The sequence below is a fragment of the Sporisorium graminicola genome, chromosome SGRAM_6 (assembly GCF_005498985.1).
Source record: "Sporisorium graminicola strain CBS 10092 chromosome SGRAM_6, whole genome shotgun sequence".
NCBI lineage: Eukaryota > Fungi > Basidiomycota > Ustilaginomycetes > Ustilaginales > Ustilaginaceae > Sporisorium > Sporisorium graminicola.
Window position 1 is genome coordinate 658,380 of NC_043736.1, and position 17,966 is coordinate 676,345.

The 17,966-nt window shown below is 56.6% G+C and overlaps 5 protein-coding genes across 5 annotated transcripts; all 5 read right to left on the minus strand.

Annotated features, from left to right (window-relative positions):
* Positions 1–85: 85 nt before the first annotated feature.
* Positions 86–2,266, minus strand: EX895_005368 (uncharacterized protein; the record flags this gene model as incomplete). Its single annotated transcript, XM_029885960.1, has 4 exons — positions 86–745; positions 1,295–1,428; positions 1,822–1,844; positions 2,247–2,266. 4 exons carry the CDS (start codon positions 2,264–2,266, stop codon positions 86–88), a joined length of 837 nt encoding a protein of 278 aa, XP_029737812.1.
* Positions 2,267–2,522: 256 nt separating this feature from the next.
* EX895_005369 (uncharacterized protein) lies at positions 2,523–4,715 on the minus strand (the record flags this gene model as incomplete). Its single annotated transcript, XM_029885961.1, has 1 exon — positions 2,523–4,715. One exon carries the CDS (start codon positions 4,713–4,715, stop codon positions 2,523–2,525), a length of 2,193 nt encoding a protein of 730 aa, XP_029737813.1.
* Positions 4,716–7,993: 3,278 nt separating this feature from the next.
* Positions 7,994–10,069, minus strand: EX895_005370 (uncharacterized protein; the record flags this gene model as incomplete). Its single annotated transcript, XM_029885962.1, has 1 exon — positions 7,994–10,069. One exon carries the CDS (start codon positions 10,067–10,069, stop codon positions 7,994–7,996), a length of 2,076 nt encoding a protein of 691 aa, XP_029737814.1.
* Positions 10,070–11,111: 1,042 nt separating this feature from the next.
* Positions 11,112–13,911, minus strand: EX895_005371 (uncharacterized protein; the record flags this gene model as incomplete). Its single annotated transcript, XM_029885963.1, has 2 exons — positions 11,112–13,759; positions 13,836–13,911. The coding sequence occupies 2 exons, from the start codon at positions 13,909–13,911 to the stop codon at positions 11,112–11,114; spliced, it is 2,724 nt and encodes a 907-aa protein (XP_029737815.1).
* A 2,335-nt stretch (positions 13,912–16,246) lies between these two features.
* Positions 16,247–16,668, minus strand: EX895_005372 (uncharacterized protein; the record flags this gene model as incomplete). Its single annotated transcript, XM_029885964.1, has 2 exons — positions 16,247–16,495; positions 16,606–16,668. 2 exons carry the CDS (start codon positions 16,666–16,668, stop codon positions 16,247–16,249), a joined length of 312 nt encoding a protein of 103 aa, XP_029737816.1.
* Between the last annotated feature and the right edge of the window lie 1,298 nt (positions 16,669–17,966).

The following is a 17,966-nucleotide window of genomic DNA, read 5'->3' on the forward strand; positions in this document are numbered from 1 at the left end:
GACATTTTTTTTGGGAGTGATAGTGTGCAGGAAGCTATGTGACAGAAACCGATAGGCATGCATGCTGATCAACGCAATGAATGATTTACTGGCCACGAGCCTCCTTCTGTCGTCGACGCTGGTCACGCTCCTCGGTGATGGTGAGCTTGACACCACCGCCACGGGGCATGGAAATCATGGGCTTGCTGTCGGCGCCGATGACGAAGACGTTCGAGAGACGGGTGGAGAAGTCACGGCCGAGGACATCGCGAATGTGGACAATGTCGAAGCCACCGAGGTGACGCTCCCGGCCGGTGAGGACACCGGCACGGCCCTGGTTACGACCGCCAGTGACCATGACGGAGGCGCCAGTGTCGAAAGAGACGAAGTCGAGGATCTTCTGGGACTCAATGTCGAAGCGGACAGTGTCGTTGACCTTGATGGCCGGGTCAGGGTATCGAATGGTGCGGCCGTCGTGGGTGACGATGTGGGGGACGCCACGAGCGCCGAGCTGAACCTTCTTAACCTTGAGGAGCTTGTAAGTGGCCTCCTCGGCGGTGATGCGGTGGACGATGAAGCGGCCCTTGACATCGTAGAGGATGCGGAAGTGCTCGCCGGACTTCTCGATGGAGACGACGTCCTGGAAGCCGGTGGGGTAGGTGGGGTCGGTGCGGACCTTGCCGTCGATCTTGATGAGACGCTGGGCGGTGATGGCGTTAACCTCGCGGCCGGTGAGGGCGTACTTCAAGCGGTTGCGGAGGAGGATCTGTGAGAGTAGAAGGGAGGATGTCAGCATGAGTTGTTTGTGTGGCTTGTTGCGTGTTGGATCGCGGCAAAGTGCGGAAGACGCGAGAGTTCAAAACTGCGGGAGCATAACGAGATAGCTGTTGCGCAGGATCTGACTGGGTGTACCAATGCGGTTCTCGCTCCTCCTTGCTTCAACGTCCTGCTATGTGCCAACCGAGCCCTGCAGCCTTGCTAGTGGGGCGCACCGCACGACGACAGCGCACTCTTTTCGAGCAACATAGTAACCAACATTCTAACCTGGCATCCCTCTGCCACAGCGAGACTGCGAGACTGTGCGTGGTCCGAATCTCCTTCCGTCTGTTTCCGTGGTGTCTCTGCGCCAACGAAGACGAGGCCCAACACGATTCCAGCTGCAACGACTTTCCTCGCATATCTGCTGCGCAAGTACTTCCATTGCAATGCACCTGTCCTTCCATGTCCTGCTAAACCAGATGTCGAACGCTTGCCATGAAACTCATCGGTATGCTCCACAGTTGCTGAAATCGCCTGCGAATGGCGTGATACTTACGACCAGGGGAAGGGCCTCGCGGAGCTTGTGAGGACCGTTGGAGGGGCGGGGAGCGTAGGTACCGGACAGCTTGTCCAGCATCCACGAGGAGGGAGCGTTCAGGCGCTTAAGGTGGTGCTTCGGGCCGCGAACCACTGTGGATGTGCGAAGCGATGCGATGCAGGTGAGGATAGGTTGGGGTGGTGCGATAAAAAGTCGTGGGTTGGTGATGGTGTTGGATGCAAATCAAGGATAGATCAAATGGTGGTGAGTTTCAAGTCCATGTTGCAATGTCGCTTTCGTCATTCCGAGATAGAATCGTTCATTATCGTGACTCAGCTACGGCAGCATTGGAACCATTCCAGCATGATAGACAAACGACATGATCCTCGTTACAAGTGATCACGCACGTCTTGTTCCTGCGAATTGTGCCATCTCTACTAGTTTGTCGGTGTCCTGCGTCCATGCGTCCATGCTGCGATGCTGTTGGTTCCAATACGATGCCGCGCTGAGACCGATGATGCTGACGCGAGTTGATCACTACTTACTCTTGAAGAATATGCTATGGGATCTTGAAGGATGACGGTGTCAAGGAGGATCGCGAAGAGAAGTTCAGTGCAGTGTGCCTGCTCACTCGCTGTGCTCAGGCTGCAAGGTTGCTGGGCTGTCTCTCGCTTCCGATTTGCTGTTTGGTGCGAGTCCACTGTGCCTCACCCTGTCTGCTCCAGCCTCGTCTCGACTTCGAACTCACCATGCCCGCAATCAGGCCAGCCACGGATTTTGCTGCCTTATAGCGGGCGAAAAAATGAATTTACAGTTTTGACACCGATGCACGTGATACCATGGTAGATCAAAGAAATAACTATTCGTGTTGAAGTAGCCGCAACCTAACACATATGACGCTAAGAGTCAATCGGGAGAGACGATGATGAAGGATGTAGATCATCGGCACCCTTTCGAATGCCTCACATACAGCTTGCGATCGCCAGGCATCATTATCACGATCAATCAAGAAGGCGCCCCTCTCGTTTTTGGACAAAAGCGAATGGTATGCCACGAAATTAAAGCGAACAAGATGAGGACAAGACCAAAGACGATGCCAGAGAATACGAATCATTACCATCTGTTCGAACGAGAAAGCAGCTTCATGTCTGAACATCATTCTTGCTTCAGCAAAGTCAAGCTGACGGACTGGAGCTACGCCCCGTGACGTCGGGTCATGTACGTATGTCGGCGATAGACGACTGCACTACGCCGAAGCAGACTGCTGCTGCGACGGAAACCCCAGCTCCGCACTGAGCGAGATGAGGATCTGCTGGACAATCTTAGAGCTCTGCTCGCCGCGATCGTAAGCATGTCCCTGATCTCTGCCGAGAGCCAGCATGACTGCGCGCTCCAGGGACTCCTCCAGGCTAATCTTGGACCGTCCAGACTTGTCCGCTTCACGCTGCACGGGATCGTCGCTTCCGTCACAAGTGGCAGAAAACCCGCTGGACGTGGCCATCGATTCGCTGAGAGCACGTGCAACAGTGGACTGCGCCATCCTGCTTCGACGCCTCTTCATGCTAGCCCAGTCTCGAGCTGCTGCAGCCAGCGTGCTGCCCGAAAATGAAGGCCGTGGACTGTCCGGCTTACTTCGCGGAAGTGCACACGCATGCTGCACGGCATGCTCCCCTCGCAAGGCCGGAGTTGTTGTAGAATCGGCCACAGCTGGCTCGTAGCCTTCCCCCTCCAACGCAGGATCAAAGGCAAAGTTGGCCATTTCAACCGCCCCCGCTTCGGACCCCAGCCGCTCGCCAGCCGCCTGAGCCTCCTCGTCAAGCAGCTGTGCGTCCGCTATGCGCAGGCCCGACGTGGGTAGCAGACTGTGCGCGTAATTTTCCGTGCCTTCCGCGTCCACGCCAAACGAGCCAGGGCGTCGAGCGGCGAGCAGACCCGACCGCACCAGCGAGCTGCGACGCCGCAGATCCTGAAACGTCGCCGTCATCGGCGAGACGAGCATCGACCCGTTGGCATGCTCGAATGCCCAAGGGTGGAAGAAGTCACGAAAAGTGCCCGAGCTCGGCGTCGAGGGCCACGCGGTTCGTGGGCGCGTGGCGGTCGCCTTGTTTCCCCACGCAAAGCTGTCGATCGTGCGAGGCGAAGGCAGCGACTGGTCGTCGTACGAGCACAGCTGCCACGTGTTGGGGATGGGCGGAGGCAGAGGCTTGCGGCTCTTCCATGATGGCGCCGGCATAGTGGCACATTGCGATCCATCGATTTGCGCAAAGGCTGTCTCGGAGCGTAGCTCATTGCCTTCGACGCTGAGCGAGTCTGTTGACGATGGAATTTGCTCATTGACCAAGACCACGGGCTCGAAAAACGACGGAGGAGTGCCGGGTCGCAGGATGGGCGCCGAGGAAGCTCGACGCCCGGAAAGTTCTGATGTGGCAGGATTCGTATCTGGCGAAGCTGCCGCCTGGCCCAGATCGACCGAGGACGTTCTCGAGGCAAGCCGAAACGGCTCTGGCGAGGGGACTGGCGCCGACTCGTTTCCGGCATCGCTTCCAAAGGCTGACGTAGTCGAATTGCAAGGCGAAGTATGCAGAAAAACCGTCTCTAGTGCTTGCTCTGCAGTACCAAAAGATACAAGCTCGCTCTTCTTGGACTCTGCTACCTTGGCTCGTTTCCTTCGCGGCGCCGATTTATCGCGCGCAAAAGCGGGATGCGTCGCCTCGCGTACCCTTTTCACCTGCTTAGACGGCTCGCTTCTCACCACGACGCCCTCCTTGCCCTGCGCCTTGAGGATGATGTCGGCAATCTCCTGGCACTCCTCGTCGCCATTCTCGAGCTTCTTGACGTTGCGCTTGTTCACCTCGGCGCGGCGCGTGATGGGCTGGTAGCGGTAGTTGGGGAACAGCTGCTTGTGTCTCTCCTTTTCCTCCTTGGCAATCTGCTCGTAGTGCGCGCGATCTTCGGGTTTCAGGCTCTTCCACATGTGTGCAATGATGCGGCTGATGTTGCGATGATCGTTCTCGACCTCTTTGGGGATGAGCTTTTGCGAAACGGTGTGCGATCGAAAGATGATATAGGCGTTGCGAGGGCGTTTAATGTGGTCGGGTGGTGTTTTCTTGGCGTGAGACACACCGGGACGCTTGGAGGGAGGCAGACGCTTGAACCGTTCAACTTCTTGCTTTTCCAATTCTTCTTCGTCCTTGCAGCCGGTATACAGTGAGACGGCGAAAGAGTGGTCTCGCTTCGGAAAGAGAATGGTCTGGAAACGTAGTGCGGTGTCGGTAATCGATCGTGGAGAGTCATGTTGGTCCTGGATGAGGTCCGCGTCATTGTGTAGTGTGGATGCGCTACTGCTACCACTACTGCTGCTTCCGGGCTCTACGTCAGTCGACCATCCGTGAAAGAGGTCGACGGCGACATGACCCCGTTGTGTAGACCTGGTCGTCATGCCGCTAGTGGTAGCTTGGTCTCGCATAATGGCTCTGGGTCTTCTTAGCGTTCTCGTAGGTGCCGAGTGGTCGTATGACCATGCCGAGGGAGAATGGATATTGAAGGCAGAGAGCTCGTTGTCGAGAAAGAGGCGTTGGGGCCTGCGCTGGACCTTCGAGAGGTGCTCTTAATATGCACTCGAAGCTCGACCGCAGAAGCCTCTTCTAAGCAAGAACTCGACGTGGCACAAGTGTCACACGCTCACCTCCAAAGTCGAAACAATCGAGAGAGAAACAGAGAAAGGGCCAGGAAAAGTCGCCCATGTGACGAAGCGTTTCGATGAAGTGGTGGGGTCAGCTTCGCGGCACTCGAGTGGGCTGAGTCGAAGCAAGCGCATACCCATGTCCTCCTCTTCTTCTTCTTCTGCTGCTGCTGTACCACGCTTCCCATTGTTGCCAATCAAGATCGCGACAATGCTCGAGACAAGTACAAGATGGGCCACTTGTCGAAGCGTGAGAGGGCAAAAACTCGTGCCGAGCCAAATAGAGCTTGTCGATCAGGTGTGTGTGCGTCAATTCCGTGCAGAGGCTACACATCCGGAGAACAAAGGGGCCGATACGAATGGGATGATCTAATCGGCTGCGGCTGAGATGCAAGCCGTGGAAGCATGTGCAGCTCGACCATTGTTCATAGGCCGCCAAGGTCACTAGCTCAACTCGTGCTTGTAAGGAAGCAGGAGGCCACGAGCGCGACACTATCAGAGTAACGGCATGGAACGCGTTCCAGCGAGCAAGGCCTCTCAAGCTCGTGCGCACGCTTCACGATCTAGACAATGCTTTGGGAGGTGCATTCGGCGACACTCGCGCGGGGACTGGGCAACGAAACAAAGGGAAGGTTGCGGCATGATAACAACTGAAACAACGCTTTATGTACTGGCACCACAATAACGGATCTCGGCACAAGCGGCGAATTCTAGAAAAGAAAACGAAACAATGGGACGGGTCAAGGGCGTGGTGGGTTTGTTGAAGCCTTGCATGGGGAGAGCTGGTCGACCGACTGAGCGATACAACTTTGATGGTAGAGAGTGTTCATGGCTTGTGCTCTCGCCGGTGTCCAGGTGCGCTACGGCTTCAAAGGCGAACGTAGATTCTCATTACCCTCCTTGGCATACGCATTGTCGTGCCGCATGGATCAGATCAAGGTTCAGCTCGTGTTCACCAAGCGCCGCGTAGCTCAAAATCACAAAGCGAAATCAAGTTAGAAGGGCAGTTTCAGCGCCCGAAGAGGTAGACAACATGCTCTCTTGGCAAAGCAGATGGAGGAGATTGGCTCTAGTATCGTCTAGCCTCAAGAGATGCTACATCGAGGACCCTCAGTCGCCAGAAGTGAAGACAGAAGCTTCCATTCGCCGCGCAAGACCCCCGTAGCGAATCTCAGGCACAATCGAGAGCGATCAAGACCGAAGCGACCAGGGGACAAAGACATTGCACAGCCGAGCCTTACTCGATGGGAGAGGTATTGTCCGGATTGAAACTCGCTGGACATCGTCATGCGGCTCGGGGTCGGCACGGCACAATGAAAAGGCTTCTATTGATGCATGGTGGCGGATCATGCTTCTTGCGGACTTCCGAATTGACCGTGAAATCTGGACCCGTCATGGTCCGTTATCATCTGGTCAAGTGCGGGGCAGATCCTCCCGGTTCAAGCTCCGGGAGATTCCTCGGTTCGAGCGTGGCCAGGAGCCCATCGGTACCAGAACAGCGGCTCATATGCACGCGGATGCGAATATGAGACTTGAGCATGTCTCTGAAAACATGGTTCCGACTCTCGGAGCTGGTCTGCACCTGGTCTGCACCATGTCCTCCAACCGGCAAGGTTGCTGGGCCGACTTCTTGGCCTTACATTGCTGCTTCCTCGAAGGCCGTGCACCGTTAGAGACCATCGTCAAATGAGCCGCTGCAGCGTGAGCCGACCGCAACCGACACCACAAACGCCGATCAAAAAAGCCTTTCAAGATGCAGCTACCCTGCTCATTGTTCGTCTTACTCGTGTGCTTGCACACTAGCATGCGTTGGTCACGAGCACGCCTTATCCGTGCGGCTTGCTATTGTATGCGATCAGCTCATGCGGTTAGCCGCCACTGTCGACACGTTTCGGCACACGATGCGACATGCAGTGACACTGACATTGAATCGCAATCTAAACCAACAAGAGGCCAAGAGGGTCTACGTGGCGACAACAGTTCACGTGCTGTCCAACGGCATATCGTGGCCAGCTTGGCGCTATGCTTCCAACCAGATATGAAATCGACCCTCTTTGACGTCCGGCAATCTGGAAAGCCATCCTGTATTGCATCGGCGCATTAGATGAGATCCAGATCTTAGGGAGAGGTCACCGGGCCGGCCGGCTAAAGCGCGGCGTCGCAACGTTTTCTGCATTCATGCTACAGCAAGCCTGATGGACTCGACATCAGCTGACCCAGCCGTAGTCCCAATTCGGAAACAAGCAAGGATGAGACTGGCGAGTACATATGATGCTCTGCTACTGCTGCTTAAGCTCGTGCTTGGAGCGGGGCCGCAAAACAAAGCGTGCTATTTATGCATGCTGTGCATGTGGTGGCGTCCGCGTTCTATTGTTCATCGGTTTCGAACTTTGCAAGATTCGCAGACGTTGCCTTTCTTTGGCTTCTTTCGCAGCATCCTCTTTGACGTACAACTCGACCCAATCGTTCGTTACGGAAGGTATCTACCCGCTGCGATCGCTCGCAAAGCATCGCCCATCTGTGCAGTCCACGCGGTGAGACTTGGCACCGGCCGCCATCCGCAGCTACAATCCACGCTTTGCCCAGCCGCCGTCACTGGGGCTCCTCTCTCTCTGAATTGACTTGCGCGCGCCCGTCCCCTTTTGCATTCGGTGGCATGCGACTAGGTGAGCATCATACCTGCCCACGCGCATGCTGCTCTGAATCATGTTTCAGTGTTAGTCGAGGTGCGCTTGCACATGGTTATACACAAAGGCTTTCAAGACATCTGGTTTCTCTTTCTAATTCCGACTCCTTCCTTTTGTCGCACGCAATCGAATTGAACACAGAAGGGGTATGCGTTGCTCATCTCACGACAGTAGACAATGACTTGCCAATCAGATCGTCAGCTGATTCCCAAAAAATGTGTGTGTATATTCTTCAGTCAACCGGCAAACAGGCAGCGGAGGAAAGCGGAATGGACAGCGGGTGGTTGGCCGGTGGTCAGCCTGCAGGCCGTCAACTCTTCCACAAAGCTGTAGCGAGAGCTTGGCTCGTTACCTCTCCGACATTTGCACATCGCCCTCAGCATCAGCTCCAGATGCAGCGGCGACGGTGCTGTGCGTCGCGCCCACCGTCGCGGTGGGGGTGGCACGCTCAGATACGGTTGCTGCCGTGGGGGTGGCCGAATTTGCGTCCGACGCCGTGCCGGGTGTGGTGGCCACAGTGCTGCTGGACGGCAGGTGGACCGACTTGGTCAGCTTGGCCATGTCCGGACGCCCACTCGCGTACATGAGCAGCTGGTCGGCGTAGCGCTGCATCTCTTCCAACGGGATCGTCAAACGAAAATCGTTGAGCAGCAAGAATTGCAGCTCCAGCTGATTGAGCTCGTGCGGTGGCAGTCCTCCCACTTTGGCATAACGGCTGTTGGTGTAGAATACGTCGCTGAAAAACTTGCTCGCTACAGTAACGCCTGCGATCACCAACCGATGCACATTGTAGCTGTCGATGGCAAACCCGCGAATGCCTGGATGCGTGTACGGCTGCGCTGACGCAAACTCGCCGTCCGACGGGCGCGCCGAGACGCTTGAGCTCGGGTTCGGGTGCCCGGAGGCGCGCTCACTGGCGCGAGGGAGACCAGCCGCTTCGCCGGCTACCTCTCCTTCGCCGTTGGCGCCCGGCTTGGCGCCGGTGCCCATCCTGCTCATGCGGTCAAAGTAGACGAGCAGGCTGAGAAACACCTCGTTGGTGGTTGGGCAGTATTTGAGGATGCGCAGCAAGTACGACTCGATGCTGATGCTCGGTACATTGCGGGCGTGAAAGCACAGGGTGCTCGATGGCGTCGCGAGCGCACCTAAAGCCGCCGTCGTCACCGAGGGACGCCGTGAGTCGCTGAAGGACAAGTGCGAGCCTGGCGGAGCTGTGTAGTCGCGCGAAGGAGAGGCGGTTTCGCCCTCGGCGGGGGTTGCTGGCGCCGAACGGTCACGGCTGCGAGCCGCTCTTTTTCGAGAAGACTCATCTTTGCTTCCGTCTGGCTGGAACTCATCGTTCGCCGTCGCGATCTCGTGCAGCAGCGTGGCGAGGATCTTGAGCAACTCCTGCGGCGCAAACGTAGCCAGATCCATCTTGGGCAGCGATGGCGGCTTCGTCCAGGAAACAATTTCGCTGGGATCCGTCGCAGAGCTACCGGAAGCCTGAGGAGATGCCTGTGTCGACGTCCGCACGTCCGCACGAGGAGCAACTACGGAGCCGTCGTCGACTCGCGACCTTGGCGAAAGCATGACAGAAGTCGATACCTGCGCTGCTAGCGATGTTTGCGAGTGTTGTGATGCTGGATTGCTTTGCGAAGGCGGCCACCGCGATCGAGTGGATGCGTCGACATCTGGCGGCCTGCCGCTTGCGACTGGATCGGCCCAAACTGTTGCTTCTGTGTTGGAGCCGCTTGCTCGCGCTGCCGGCGACGTTTGCGTGGCCAACGCCACGTCGCCTGAGTTCAAAAAATGGCTCGTGAGCGAGTTGCTGCTGTGGCCGGGATGGGGAGAATCGTGCGACGTATCCAAAGCGCCCGAGGCGCGTGATCCGCCGGGACTGGTACGTCGAGCTTTCGAGACAGGACCATTCTGGTTGTCTGGACTACTGAAGGGCTGCATCTCCCGTGTGGCGTGCGGAGAGGCATTCGTCGTGAAATCGCTCAAAGGTGCGGCGCGGTGAAAAGCGGAAGGATGGCCTATCTCGCGAATCCCGCTCGCAGGCGGTTGCATGGCGCGGTACCGTGTGTGGTCGGCTCGAGGAGAGGAGCGGGAAGCGAGGTACGACTGGCTGGTAGAGTCGGCTACAGCCTCGTTGGGACGACCCTCCGATGTGTGGACAGCGCTCGATGGTGGACTGGTGTAAGTTGCTGTAGACTGGGCAGGACGCTTAAAGAGTGCGGGAGCGTACGGCTGCTCGGGAGCGCGCTCGTAGGCGCTGGCAGGACTGGTAGAGCTGGAAGAAGGATCCGACAGCGTTGGTCGCGCTTGGAATGAAGCTCGTGAAGATTCAGACGTGTAGCAGGAGCCGACCGATGACGACTGCGAGGAAGACGGCCCTGGTGGCGATGCAGCTGTCGAGTGATCTGAACTGGTCGAGAGCATGTTTCGTTGCGCGACAAATACGGATGGCTGCAGTGCACCGACGTGGCCGGTAGCGAGAGCAGTCGAGAGGCGGCCTGGTTGTCAAATTCGAACGTAGGGAAGTGCTTGGTCCGACGATCGCACGAATCGAAAGACGATGCCGTGCAAAGTGCGGAAGAGGATCGACTGCAGGTTGTCGCAAAGGTTTACCAGCTACCTTAAGCACTGACCAGCCAAAGGAGCGATCTCGGGTGACGCTGTCGTGGTGCAGTTGCGAGGCTACAGATCGCAAGCTGTAGCTAACGCGGGGAGAGAACAGTGAAGCGCTGTGCTAAGGATCAAACGCCTCGATGCACGGCCGACAAAGGAATGTAGAGGTCGACCGGCAGGATTGCGTTGGGATGTGGTGGAGTGGAAGAGGAAGGGGAGGAGGCCGATGATGGCGACGAGACCTGCGATGGCAAAAAGTCAGTGCTCAGCCGCTCACAAAGCCCACTTTGGCAGTGTCGCACCTAGCAACAGAGCAGAGAGCACCCTTTTTCGACCTTTTCCTGCTTTTGTTTGCTGCCTGCAATGCTGTGGTGTGTGGCAAAGTGTTTTCTTTTTTCTTGTTTTCCTTCTTCATTTTCATCTTTTCTTCACACTAATCAGCTGCTGCGCTCTTATGCCCCGGATTTGCAAAAATAAAAAGACCGAAAACAGCAAAAAGCGTCCGTGCTGCGTGTGCGAGAACGTGCGCATCTCCGACACTGAGACCGCGCCTGCCGCATGCCGCCTGTTGCCTGCCGCGGCCCTATGTGCTGCTTACAGCCAGCCAGACAGCCAGTCGAGCCAGAAAATAGGTCAAATCACGCTCTCGCCCTCTCTTGGCAGTTTTTAATCGACGCTGCTTTCTTGGCGGGGTCCAAGGAGCGGTAGAACTGTAGGCTCATTATTGTCGACGCACAGCGGATGTTGCCACATGATACAAGAGTGCAATTGATGTTGATGATGATGTCTTAAAAGCAAACACATACAGAGCGTTCTTGAGCATAAATGTCCCTATCTAGCCAAAGACAGTCGTCTACTGCCGGTTGGGACCGTTGTACGTGGTCGGATCCACCCAGCCATTAGGATGCGATGGGCCATAGCTGGGATAGCTTTGACGCATGGGGTGCGGCGGCGGCGGCGGGAAGGAAGGCGCCGCGTATGCTGCTTGGCCTTGCACTTGAGAGCTGCGTTCACTGCCCAGCGGTGTTCCCACCGGCTTGGGCACATTGTAAGCAACTCCGTTGACACCACCGCCGTTGGATCGCTGAAACGGTCTTCTGCCTCCTTGTCGACGACCTGAGCAGCAGCATCGACGTGCGATGGCCAGCAAGATCAGCAACACAATGATGCCCACCACAACCGTCACAGGGATGGCAATCCGCAGATTGTCCGTGTACAAGCTGCGGAATGTATTCTGCCACGACCCGGACTTGCACTCGCCGCTCTTGCACCGTCCGCCGTACCCGCAGCTCGTGCCGTCGATAAACGGCTGTTGGAGGATGAGGCATTGGCTCGCCGAGTTGGGGCTCTGGCACGTCAGCTGACACGAGTTGGCGTTGCTCGCCGAACAGGCAGAGCGGAAGGTGAGCTGGCCTGTCGACGCCTGCTGGCATTGGAGGTCACGCGAGGTGCAGTAGCCATTAGCACAGGACAGGCTGTTGCCGCACGAGCTGCCATCGTCCTTGGTCACATCGGCAGGGCACTCGGCCGACGAACCCGTGCAGTACTCGGCGCTGTCGCAGCGATCATCTACCGAAGGTCGGCACATTTGCGACGAGGGCGCAAACGTACACGAGTTGGAGCAGCACGCGCTCGTGGCAGGATCGCACTGTGCGCCCGACGCCAGCTTGCATTGGCGAGTACAGCACTGAGATCCGTTGGGCCCGGCATCGCACTCCTCGCCCGGTTCCAAGATGCCGTTGCCGCACTGCTCCGTGCTGAGCGTGCTGCGCTGGCCGGGCGCCTGGATGCACGAAGTGTCGAGGCCCTGTCCCAGCAACGAGCACACATTTCCGACTGAACATTGACTAAAATTCTGGATGTTGGCGCCCGATGCCGGGTTCATGATGTACTGGGCGTTGGCGTTGCACGTCGTCGCCGACATCGGACAGCACGGCGCACCGCCATTTTGAACCGCATAGTTTGAGTTGCTCGTACACCCCGTCGTGCAGTCGTGGATCGCGCCAAAGTTATGGCCCATCTCGTGCGCCATGACCTGCCACTGCTGCGGGGTGAGTGAGCTGACACCCGTTCCGCTCACTGTCTGGCCGCCGCTGCTGGAAGCGCCGGTCATGCATACGGTGCCGAGCCAGGCGACGCCAATCTCGCTGCCCGAATTGCACGCCGTCATGAGGTGCCAGAGGCCGATGCCGTTGCCCGGCTGCTGCGAGCGCCACTGCGAGAACTGGCTCAAGCGCTGGTCAATTGTCAGTGTGCCGCATCCGAGGTTCCACGGAGCATCCTGCGAGGCTGTCGCAGGGCAGCTCGCCGAGCGCACGTCGAGCTCCACCACGCCAATCGACACGTTGAACGTTGACCGATACAAATTCGAGACCGAGTTCATGTTTTCCAAGATCGCCTTCCGCGTGTCGTCCTGCGTGCCGATGCGTTCGGTGTGAGCGCAATCCGAGGCGATGCCGGCGTAAATGACACGGGCGCTCTTGGGACAGCCCGCTGTGGATCCGATGACATTCTCATAACTGTTGGTCTGGTTGCCGCCGTTGCCAATGTCGTTGCCCGTGGCCTGCCTCCTGCGGAAAGTGGGTTCGAGGTAGTCGTCGAGGTCTTGGTGGTAGACAAAGTCGTCCTGCTCGGCTTGTGGTGTTTGGATGACGCCGTCGGGGACGGGTCGAACGAAAAGGTCGTTCCAGCCAGAGAAAAGATTACGGCGAGACAGACGGGCTGGTGTGGGAATTTTGAAAAACGAATAGACCGAGCGACTAGTTGCGTCGTTGTTGTCCTCGCTCAGCAACAATCGACTGTGGCTGTTGTAGTCGAGGACGTCGGAGCTGCAGCCCATCGAGACGGTGGCATTGGAAGTGAGCACCTCGTCCCTGGGCTCGAGAGCAATGTCAGAATCTCGATGAACGACCATGGCGCCAGGCTCGAAGGAGCGTGGCTCAATCCGTGGGTCATCAACTTGGCGCTTGGCGATGTAGCTGCTAGGCGTGTCGATGTGGTGAACGTTGCCGAACCAGTCAAAGCTTCCGGCAAAGGACGGGACGCCAGAGGTCGATCCATCGTCGTGCAACATGATGGCTGCTCGACCGACAACTCCCAGGCTTTGATCCTGGTAAATGTCCCGAGCAACGCCGGCTCGATCCTCGTCAAGACGGCGTGAAGACTGCGATGCATGCACGACGACACCGTGATAGGCGGGCACGTCGCCGGGGTAGAGCGTCTCGGTGGAACGGACGTAGCTCTCGCCTGTGGTTTCGTTGAGGCCATAATATCGGACAAACGTGCCATCGGGGTGCAAAAGGTCGTTGTTCGGCTGCAAGTGCAAGTGAAAGTCTTGCTGGAAAGCACGAAAGCTGAGGCGGAGAGGTGGACGCTCTGAGCTGGACCTTGGTTGCCAATGTGAGCTGGATCGTTGCGTTGATGCAGAAGGCGAGATGGTCTCGACTTTAATGTTGCTCGTCCTTGCGATACGCTGCAATGGACCACTCTGACGGCTTCGAGCTGCGAGCAAGCGTCAATGGTAGACAGGGTTAGTTTGCTTGTGACTTTGAGAGAAGTTTTGTTTGCGAGAGCTCACCTGTGGTCGACGTCGCTGTCAAGAGCACAGCTAGCAGCAGCGCTACGAGCCACCTATGTGCAGCAAGAGACTGCATGTTGTGTGTATGTGTGCCGTGTTGCGTAGAGCAGCAGCAGGCTCGTTGTGTGTACTGGTGGTGGCGGTGATGAGAAGCTCGCGGAGTGCAATTTACAGTAGCGATGCTGCGTGAAGAAGGGGCATAGAGCGAAAAGAAGGAGGCTGAGAGCTCTTTGCAGTCGAGATGAGGTAAGGACTCATATACGAGTCGACAATGGTGCTGCTACGGAGAGCCTTGAGAGTCGGTGCCTGCGAGCGTGGAAGCCGTCGGCCGTCCCGAAAGCGGGTTCGCTTCGTAGGCGATGAGTTGCGCGCGCGATTCCTGGTTCGCTTTACCTCAGCGAAGCGGTGCCGGCTATACGGGCGAGGCGGAGGCAGAAGGCAGTGTCGTCAGAGACAAAGGTGAAGGGAGGAAAGGAGAAGGTGGTACCGGTTGTGCCCAGAGTCGTATGTTAGCCGTTGCCAAGCCAATGCGAGTTGCTCGTGGAGAGCAGGGTCTTGGCGGCCGGTTTTCGCTAGTCAGAATGGTTGCTTTCCATACGCCGTCTCGTCGTCAGTCACGCACCGTTTTGCGTCGCCGCTCACGATCTCCTTGAGAAGTAAGTCCGGTTTTGCGCGCACAGCAGAGGTGTGCAGTGCAACCTTTGGCAAGTTGTCACAGTGCCGTTGTGCGCAGGTAGAGACCGTTTCGCCGTTCTGTTTGGCGCGACAAATGGCGGTGTCAGAAAGCCAAGACAAAAAGCACAGTCCAAGTGCTCCTGCTCCTGCGTTGTTGATCAGGGCCAGAGCAGCAGCAGCACGACGACGTAGGCGAAATGCTTGGCTTGTCCTGCCGCACTGCGCTTGTGGGTTTCCCAGAAATTCTTCTAGTTCATTATGATTCGAACTTGTTGCTCAGGGTCCTCTCTGCAACTGCAGGAGCAGCTGCCACGAAGCAAAGCCGCTCTGTATTTTGATTCCGCAGTGGAAAGAGCGGAACAGAGAGAGGTGTCTCGATTGCGGGGGAATTGGCTTTCGACTTTGCCTGCGACCGCGTAGTGTCGCTCAGACCAGTGCGCCGAAGCACCTCTGACGCTTTGGTGTCAGTAGAGGGCTACACAGTAGGGGTCTTTGCTAGATCCTACTTTAACTGCTGCGCAGGGTCAAATCGGTCTAGAACAGTGGCGAGTAGCAGAACCACGAGGACTGGAAGCAAGATGCCGCGAAAACAACAACTTAGCAACAACAACAACAACAACATCGACAAGGACAGAGCGGCGGTGCTCCTCATTTTTGCCAAGAAAGCCACACAAAAAACAAACTTGGTTGCACTGCCACTCACTTGTCTGTACACATTTCGGCCCGTTGACGGGAAACGAACGGCCTTCGTGTCTCAGCGCTCGCCTAGAGACAAGGAAAGCTCTTTGCTCTCATGCCATGGTCACTGTCGTTCCCTCTCGCCCGTTCGTTCTGCCACAGTCCGATAATGGCATCGGCGATTCCGAGCGAGCCGGCAACGTAGATGAGGCGATATGATGACCATGACAGCAAGAGGTGCGAGCGACCATCGTGCTTGCCGACAGATCGTGACTCGAGCTCACAGAGATTCTTGGACGGTACGCTGCTCCAGCTCGACATTCTTTCCTTTGTCGGTCGTGCTCCCGACAGGTGCGTGCGCTGCCTGGAGTAACGTCAAACGCCTGCTTCATTGGGGAAGGATCGACACACTTTTGGTACCGAGACCTCTTGCTTCTCTTTGCCCCTCACGTAGCGATGTCGCCATCATCAGAGTGTCCGAAGTCGGTCGCCTTTCGAATCACAGCCCTTCGCGTCGCAACTCTGCTTGCAACGAAACCCGCTGCGAACGCTCAATCTCCATTGGCTTCTTACATGCGTCGGAGAGACCAATGGCCAAGCCAACGAAGCTCAAATGGTAGCAGCGGTAGGGAGAAGTGAGTCGTTGCAATACTCACCACGATCGTCATGTCGTTGACGGTGAGCTGCCGGCAAATGCCCGAGTCAAGCTGGTACAAACAATCGCACACAGAAAGGGCACGAAAACAAAGCAACGGGATTCGTCTCCACTGCACGACCAGCATCAGATGCCGAGGCGATGATGCAACGCCACGACGAACCGCCGAATCAACAGAGTTCATTGTAACACCCTGGTCATCCATTCCAAAGCAGACAGTCACGCGCAGCACATCCAGTCAAGTTGGTCTACAGGGTGTAAAAAGTCGAAATTACCATGGGCTGGCAGGCGTCATAAGATGGATCGCCGCAACAAGAGAGGCATATCGGAAATGCTAGAAGTACAGAGGGCAGCGCCAGAAACGAGACAAGACACAACAGAGGGGGTTGTTGCAAGCAACTGTTTAAGCACCGAAACCGTAAAGGGTGCGGCCCTGGCGCTTGAGAGCGTAGACGACGTCAAGCGAAGTGACGGTCTTGCGCTTGGCGTGCTCAGTGTAGGTAACCGAGTCGCGGATGACCGACTCGAGGAAGAGCTTAAGGACACCACGGGTCTCGTCGTAGATAAGGCCAGAGATACGCTTGACACCACCTCGACGCGCGAGACGGCGGATAGCGGGCTTGGTGATACCCTGGATGTTGTCTCGCAAGATCTGATGAAGTTGAGAAAAGAGATAGCAACGCTCAAGTCAGCAACCAGCTCCAGTGGCGTACTGCCCAATACAGTCAAGCAACTTAATGCTCGCGCAACAAAGAAACTTACCTTGCGGTGACGCTTGGCACCACCCTTGCCGAGACCCTTGCCGCCTTTACCGCGTCCGGACATATTGATTAAAGTGTTTTGTTGGTTGGGGGAGGTGGTGAGAGAGTGTTGTTGAGGAGTGCTCTTGAAGAGATGAGATGGATGAGGAGAGAGAAAAAAGGGGAATATCGCCGGCTCGGTGGTCTGTATTTGTATGGAAAGTCGGATTGGCGTGCGTGCTCAGATCGGCAAAGAGAACGCTTCGAGGCGTGGACCGCCGCTGCGTGAGGGTCTTACTCTGCGGTGACTCTTGCACTGAGTCCGAGCTGATGCGCTGCTGGGCTGAGCCACAAAGCACGCGCGCGCATAACACACTCAAAGCCGGGCTCATCTCATGCAGCACCTAATTGCGCAGCCGAGCCGGCAGGGCGAGAAAAAAATGACGGGGCGGCGGGAAGGCTGGTTGGGCGCTCGCTCAGCTTACTGGGTGGAGCCGTGTGGATCGTAGATCAGACTGGTCAAGTGCCCACAAGCTCTATCGCTCAACAGTACTCTAACAAAGCTCTCCAACATTTACTCCTCTAAACACTATCACCGAGTTCTGGCCCTGATTTTGCGACCGGATTCTTTTGGCAGTGGCGCGGTCTTCGAAGAAATCCAGAAATGAAAAAGGAAAAGGAACGCCAATACACCCTCTTTGTAATCGTTGTATTCAATACATTAAAGTTCGGGAACATTTTCTGAAGTGCTGTCAGATCCACAATTATCGACGTCACGCTTTTGATGGATGCAGTACAAAGGAAAAAGCCGTGGTTTTCCAATCGCCATCGCGAGCGACAAAACTCCGTGCAGGGATCAAAATCGCTCGACTGTCAAAGCTTGAGCAAGGAATTAATCCCGTGCCACCGTCACGTTCCCAGCAGATCGCCATACGATGCTCTCTCGCCGCCTCACCATCAATCTCGGGTCACAAGCGACCGTTAATGCTTCACGATCAACGTTCGGATTGGGCTCGCTAGCCTAGGACAAGTTTGTCTTCTGTTGGGTCATCATAGCAGAACTCCGTCGCCTTTGTCAGGAACGCATCTGCCCTGCAACAGGCGTGGATTCGAGATGGTGCAAGCTAGTGTCCAGGCCATTGCAAGGATCGACGCAACAGCTAACCAAAGATGGATGTCCGCGAACAAAGTGTGAAAGGGACACAGAGTCAAGTCGAGATTGTAATTGAGCGGCGTTCTTTTGAGGGACGCGCTCGTTCTTAGCGAGACCGTTGATCTAGCCCGCCTTTTTTTTTTCCTGGAGTCGCGACGGACGGACAAGTTAAAGCAAGAAGATACGCCCTGCTGAGAGGGGAAAAGGGGCGAAGTTGATGGCATGTCGGC